At 45.2% G+C, this 6,432-nt stretch overlaps 1 protein-coding gene across 1 annotated transcript; it reads right to left on the bottom strand.

Annotated features, from left to right (window-relative positions):
- Nucleotides 1–4,280: 4,280 nt before the first annotated feature.
- On the bottom strand, nt 4,281–6,306 carry LOC120908789 (SAYSvFN domain-containing protein 1). Its single transcript, XM_040320145.1, has 2 exons — nt 6,095–6,306; nt 4,281–6,029 (listed from the first exon to the last, which is right to left on the bottom strand). Exons 1-2 carry the CDS (start codon nt 6,236–6,238, stop codon nt 5,595–5,597), a joined length of 579 nt encoding a protein of 192 aa, XP_040176079.1. The 5' UTR covers nt 6,239–6,306; the 3' UTR covers nt 4,281–5,594.
- Between the last annotated feature and the right edge of the window lie 126 nt (nt 6,307–6,432).

Raw genomic sequence — 6,432 nt, 5'->3', positions numbered from 1 at the left:
TTTCAGATCCCGGTCGACGCTGATCGACTGTGGACGCCTCCGAATGACTTCGACTCCGGTCGACTCCGATTCCGGGAGACTCTAAACGACTCCGGGAGACTTCGATTCTGAAAGACTTCAGGCGAATCCGACCTACTCCGAACAACTCCGACACAGGACGACTCTGCATGACTCTGGACGACTCCGGATGGCTCCGGATGACTCAGGACCACTCCGACTCCGGGCGAAACTAATGGTTCCGATAACCGAACCGAAGTTGGAATCCGTCTATCAACATGCGGAGTCAGATCGGAGTCGTCAGTGCGCTCCAGAAAGCACATAATTAACTTGTTAACCTACTTGCTCTACATTTTAGATTTGTTCTGGTGCCAAATGTTTCTTTTAAAACCCATAAATATTGTACCCATATTGTACCCATAACAAAATAATCCAATCCATTCAGCATCATATAAAGAAACTACATATAAATCTAGAGCTCAATGTCTTTTAGAAATTAATTATCTCAGGTATTTCCAAATATTAAAAAAAAACAGACACATCTGCTTCGTTTATATTCCTTAAATTTACTAAACAAGAACTTGTTGTTGTAAACAAATAAATTAGTCCATGTCTAAATTAGAGCTAAACACACCGCTTTCTTTAAAAGGAACGTTTTAGTTGTCCCTCATACGCCCCAGGACAAAGCTTTAAGGGCAGCAGCAAAAACGATCAACTGCTAGTCGTTCAATGGCAACAGCTATCGACTGGCCATTAGCAAGATTGGATGAAGGGTTTTTATTTGCTGTGTCTTTTACCTCCATACATCGATCGATACAACACGATCAAGGTGTTTATTGGTCCTATGTTCCCTCTAAACCTCCAGTACAAAACCAACAAACAAAAACCTCTAAAAAAGCAACATTGCAACACATTCCACCACGATGCAAAACACTTGGCCGACCGCGCTAACCAATTCGATTCATTTGCGCACGTCTCGGTGGTGTGGCGGTATCGGTGCTCCAGTCCGGATGGACTCTTCCTACCCAACGTCTTGCTATCAGCTACCATTTTCCCCAGAAGGATCGTTCGATCGCACATTGCCGTACATAAATAATTGAACATAACAGCTCGACGACCAGGCCGACCGTTTTTCCACTCTCGATTAGGATAGTGTGTGTGGCCACCTAGTATTTTATCTTATCGATAGTTTTCCCGTTTTCTTTAAGTACAGATCAATTGCTTTTTTGTTCGAACCCGCTGCCCCTTTCAGCTGATAGCTAACCCCGGTCGACCCCGATTGCTACAAATCCTCCCATCATCGTCATCATCATCCCGTTTCGCCCGACGATCGTCGACGTTTCGCGCGGACAAAACCGGCGGCATCCGCTTTGGAACCCCGAAAAAGGAGTCCGCTACAAACTCGCGTCTCTAATGCGCACACTAATGTCTTCCTGTTGGGTGGGAAAGATCACCATCGGTGGTGATGGTGGCGGTGGTGACGAAATCACAACACAGTCGCTCCTTCAGCTCATGAAATGTTCGTCAAACGGACAGCGCTTCCATAAACGGAGCACGGAAGAACTGGGACGCTGGTGGTCTATTGACGCTATTGACCACAATGATCGGACGCGGTGTGCGATCGTCAGCTCGATCTTCGAACGCCGAACAAACCAACTACGGGCCTGGACCCACTGGACCAAAAGGGTTTACTTCCCTCCGAACTGTTCTGCTGTCACTCACCAGAGTCAATCGAAGAAGATACGCGTGCACACGCATCCCGCTGCATCGGTGGAAGGCAGTTCTGGGAGGCTTGGTTTGCAGAACCAACCGACCGCACACACACACACCGTGTTGAAAATCATCGACAGGCCGACCCCGATCGCGAAGCGGGAGTACAGTGCAACGGAGTGTGATCAAAGAGTGGCCCAAGGGTTGACTAATTAATTCCACGATTGACAACTCACATCGGGATGGTCAGCGATATCGTGATGCTTTTCATCAACACACCGGCACCATTTCGGCACGCTCCTTCCCGAAGGACTGCCCGGGGCTTGCTGTATACGCCTCCTGGCGGATCAATTGATTTCGAATTAGCCGGTGTGAAATGTGTCACGTGAGTCCTAGAACCTGGCGGGAAGCTTTTCTATCTAAGGGCAGATGGCCAGGTGAAAATGAATGATCATCGAACAACGCGCGCCAAACCAATGCGTGGCTGCATTTAACACCTTCGTTTGGTTGCGCGTGAACGGCATACACACACACACACTCAGTTTTCCGCTCTGATTTTCGTGTTCGTGCCGACCCGTAGTTCGTGGTCGGCGGCCACTGACAATGAGCTTTTAATTAATCATTTTCCCTTTTGGCTCGTCGTGGTCGCGGTGGTGGTGATGATGATGGTGCGAGGCGGCAATTGACGATGCGCGCACGCTCATGATACGATCATGATGTTGTGCGTTCGCTCTAGTGGACACAGTTTTGCGCGGCCCACTTATCATGCCGCTTGCCACGACGCTTGTAGGGGCTGATGCCCTTTCTGGGGGAGAGGCAGCCACTCGATTGGCGAACGATGGCAATCAGTTTCCTCCCCGCGAACTGATCGGCCGGACCCAAAAAGGGCAGTTCGCTCCCGGTACACAAAAGTACGTATCGCAGAGATTTGCAACGCTAAAAATGTCTCGAAGTTGTATCTACACGACGCAGCGAGTACCAGCGGCACTGATGAACAACTAGTAGTCGACGCAAAGGACTGCGTGTTTTTTGTCTTTTTATTGAATATATTATACAGAAAGGTAAACGATGTTCAATTACCTGTAAACAACAAGAGGTATCTTTATTTTTAATATGCAAATTTTCTAATTATTCGCACTACAATGCAAAGTGATCTTACGGTTGTGTTTCAAACTAACAACAAGCGATTCGAACAGAATCAATTTTATTTTATTTTAATTTCCATTCTGACTCTGTGGTCTTGATGTGCTCTCTATCCTCCTTCCAATGCAGCTTGAAAGTACTACTTCTACTATTACACTTCTACTTCTACGGTTAGGCAACATTCTAGACTAGTTAGAGTTCAGCAACGTTAGTTTCTTCTAGGATCAATTTTACATTTTTTTTAAAACCTTCTGGTCAAAAAATTAAATAAATAAATTCGTAAATTATATTGAATACAGCATCTGTTCAAGGAGCAAAAAAACGTGTTGAAACAATGTCCCCTTGAATTTCCTTCAAAATGGTCTGCACCAGGGGGACTGGGGCTTGCCTGTCTCCTATTCATCTTGGCGCTAGAGAGGGCCATCCGGGACTCGAGGGTAGAGACTTCGGGAACCATCTTCTACAAGTCTACCCAGATCCTGGCATACGCTGATGATATAGACTTCATTGGTCTACGGCTCTCCTATGTAGCAAAAGTCTACCAAGGGCAGGCGGCAGAGAGCCTCGGATTGCAGATAAACGAGGCAAAGACCAAACTGATGGTGGCAACATCAGCGGGCCTACCAACAAATGATCAGAATCTACGTAGGCGTGACGTGCAGATAGGTGAACGCACTTTTGAAGTCGTCTCAGAATTCACCTTCTTCTTCTTCTTCTTTTTGGCTCAACAGCCGTTGTCGGTCAAGGCCTGCCTGTACCACTCTACTTGTGGGCTTGGCTTTCAGTGACTTTATTGATTCCCCCATAGTAGGATAGTCAGTCCTACGTATGGCGGCACGGTCCATTTGGGGCTTGAGCCCATGACGGGCATGTTGTTAAGTCGTACGAGTGGACGACTGTACTACGAGACCAGCTCAAATTCACCTATGTTGGGTCAAAGGTCAAAGGACGACAATAGCATGATAGTTAAGTTGCGCGCAAGGATGGTGGCTGCCAACCGGTCATTCTACAGTCTGGGACTATATAGTACGTTCCTGCCAGGCCGATTCGGACTCGGGCAATGTTGACCTTGGATGATCATAGAACACAATTTGGCTCCTCTGACCCGTTCCTACTCATGTGCCGTGCGTTCCTACTCATGTGCCGTGCGTTCCTACGGCGTCAGCGACGCTTTTGAGCCGAGAATTTCACTGACTGAGTTTAATGATCGTGTTTCTGTGCTAAATTCTGTTCCATAGTGCACGTTTAGGTTCTATGTTAGTTCATTTTTGGCCCCGTATGTGTAGAAGGACAATGGAGCCGTTATAATGACGAGCTATACGAGATGTACGACGACCTCACTGTCGTACATCGTATCTGTTGAACTGGAAGAGAAACGCAAAGTGGAAATACCGAATGGACTGTTTTACCAAATGAAAAGACGTGTGTTTGCTTGTACGCTTAATGCAGGAATGATCTTTATTCAGAGTTCAATCGTGTGTGTGGTGTGCAAAGTGTGGCCCGATTGGCAATCATTCGGTGTTGCCTGATAGGCACTTGTCGCATCAATCCGAGAAGCTCAACAGTATCAAGCTCGTCAGGCTCCGGTGGGCTGGCCATGTTGTACCCATTGAAATGGTCGACCCAGCCCGTAAAGTCTTTTTAGGTTGTCCACAATGACAGAGGTAGGCCCAAATTGAGATGGTAAGATGACGTGGAAGCGTCCACCATTCAGACCGGAATAACGGATTGGCAGACGAAGGCACGAGACCATGAGCGATTGCAGGCCAAGACTGTAAAGCGGTCTCCTGAGTCAGGCCAAGACCGCAAAACGGATGTAGCACCGGATAAGTAAGTTTCTCAATGGGATGCAAGTCAATCAATCGGTCGACTTTAATTAAGTAGGTCTGTTTTGCTTATACCTCCGAATGTTAAGGTTTAAAAATATCCCTTGCATTCATCGCTGTTTGAAATATTTCGAGGACACCAATAGAACAGAAATGTGAGTTTTAGACTAATAGTGGACGTAAATGTGTCACCTTTCTTACACTTTTCCTCCACATTCACACACTGCCCCTTTCGGAAATAGCTTCATATTTAACATTTCTTAGTATTGACACACTCGGAATGATCACGATTTCTTATCGGGAACAACAATGAAATTGCTCGTTATGCGAGATTTTACTCGTTAAGATAAGTATTTGTAGAGCATTTAGATTTGCTCGTTATGCGAAAAACTCGTTGTAAGGGGTACTCGTTATGAGGGGTTCCACTGTATTTGTGATAAAACGGATTATTTATAAATATTTCAGTGTTGCTCAGTTTCTCGCATCTATAAATTTCCATATCGTTCCATGTTTGTATAATTTTAGACTCTGAAATAATTAACATTTTTATCCTATAAATAAGCAAAAAGTGGATGCCTTGCCGCTGGCTGTGCTTTCTGAAATAAATTAAAAAGGATAATAACAACATATCGCACTTTCCCTATACAAATACACTCTTAAAACAACTTTAGAATAACTTCGTTTTCTTTCAAAACCTCAACCACAATGTGTTATTAAAAAAAAAAAACTATTGCCAAACTATGTATATAGTGTTACATTATATTCAATCACAATGATTCATTCATTACCCTTTTAAAAATTGCGTTTTTTTTTTGTGTGTTGTAAACCGTTAATCTCACCCGTCCAATACATTCCTAATCATGTATAACGATCGAAAATAAATAAATCTATCTGACGATTGGCTCCAAAGCACCACAGTCAATGCCTTATGCCAATCTCCCGCTCAAATTGTTCAGCCTTTAGGGTGCCATCGATTGCCTGGCAGTTTTCGTTAAACACACTGTACGCACTTATCTCGCCCGGTGCCTTCTTGGTGCGCGTATTGAAGTAGATTCCAAACAGCGCCGAAAGCATCAGAAAGACCACTCCGAACCGAAGCTCTATCGCGATGGCATACAGGGTAGCCCAAAAGAGGAAGTACACCAGGTATGTTACATACGTAAGCCAGGAGCGCGGTTTAGCTTCCGGCTCTTCTGCCACGTTCGTTAATGCACTGACCGAATGATCCGACTCGTCGAAAGTCGCTGGTTCCGGCTGGCTGGGAAAGGAACGGAAAGCTTTGGCTTTGATTTTCGCAACTTCCACCTCCACGCCTTTCCTCCTACTGTTGCTTTCCTTCGGTGGTGGCTCATTCTAAAAAGAAGCCCTTCATCAATAGCTGGTTTTCGCAACGCGTATGAAATTTCACCTGTACTCACATCCGCTTCTATAATGACGTGGGACGCTTTCTCCTCCGTTTGCACCTGGTGGAAGGATACCATGTTGTAAATCCTATCCTTAACGTCGTTCAGGAGCGCTTGCCGACGTTTTGTTTTCCGGTAGCTATCTAGTTTATTTTCCATGCGTATTTTGTTCTTTTAAAACTATTATTTCGCGACAGCAACCACAACCCGCTGCAATTTCATCACAGCTGCAAATCAAAACAAACACCATTACCAAGATTACTGCACGCGAGGTGTTTTGACGTTTCGTTTTAGTACACTCCGTTGTGTCAGCCTGATTTAGAACAAGGAATTATTTAATTTTTTGAAAATGT

The sequence above is a fragment of the Anopheles arabiensis genome, chromosome 2, assembly GCF_016920715.1.
Source record: "Anopheles arabiensis isolate DONGOLA chromosome 2, AaraD3, whole genome shotgun sequence".
Taxonomy (NCBI): domain Eukaryota; kingdom Metazoa; phylum Arthropoda; class Insecta; order Diptera; family Culicidae; genus Anopheles; species Anopheles arabiensis.
The sequence above is the reverse complement of the archived record's forward strand: the minus strand, read 5'-3'. Positions and strand labels throughout refer to the sequence as shown.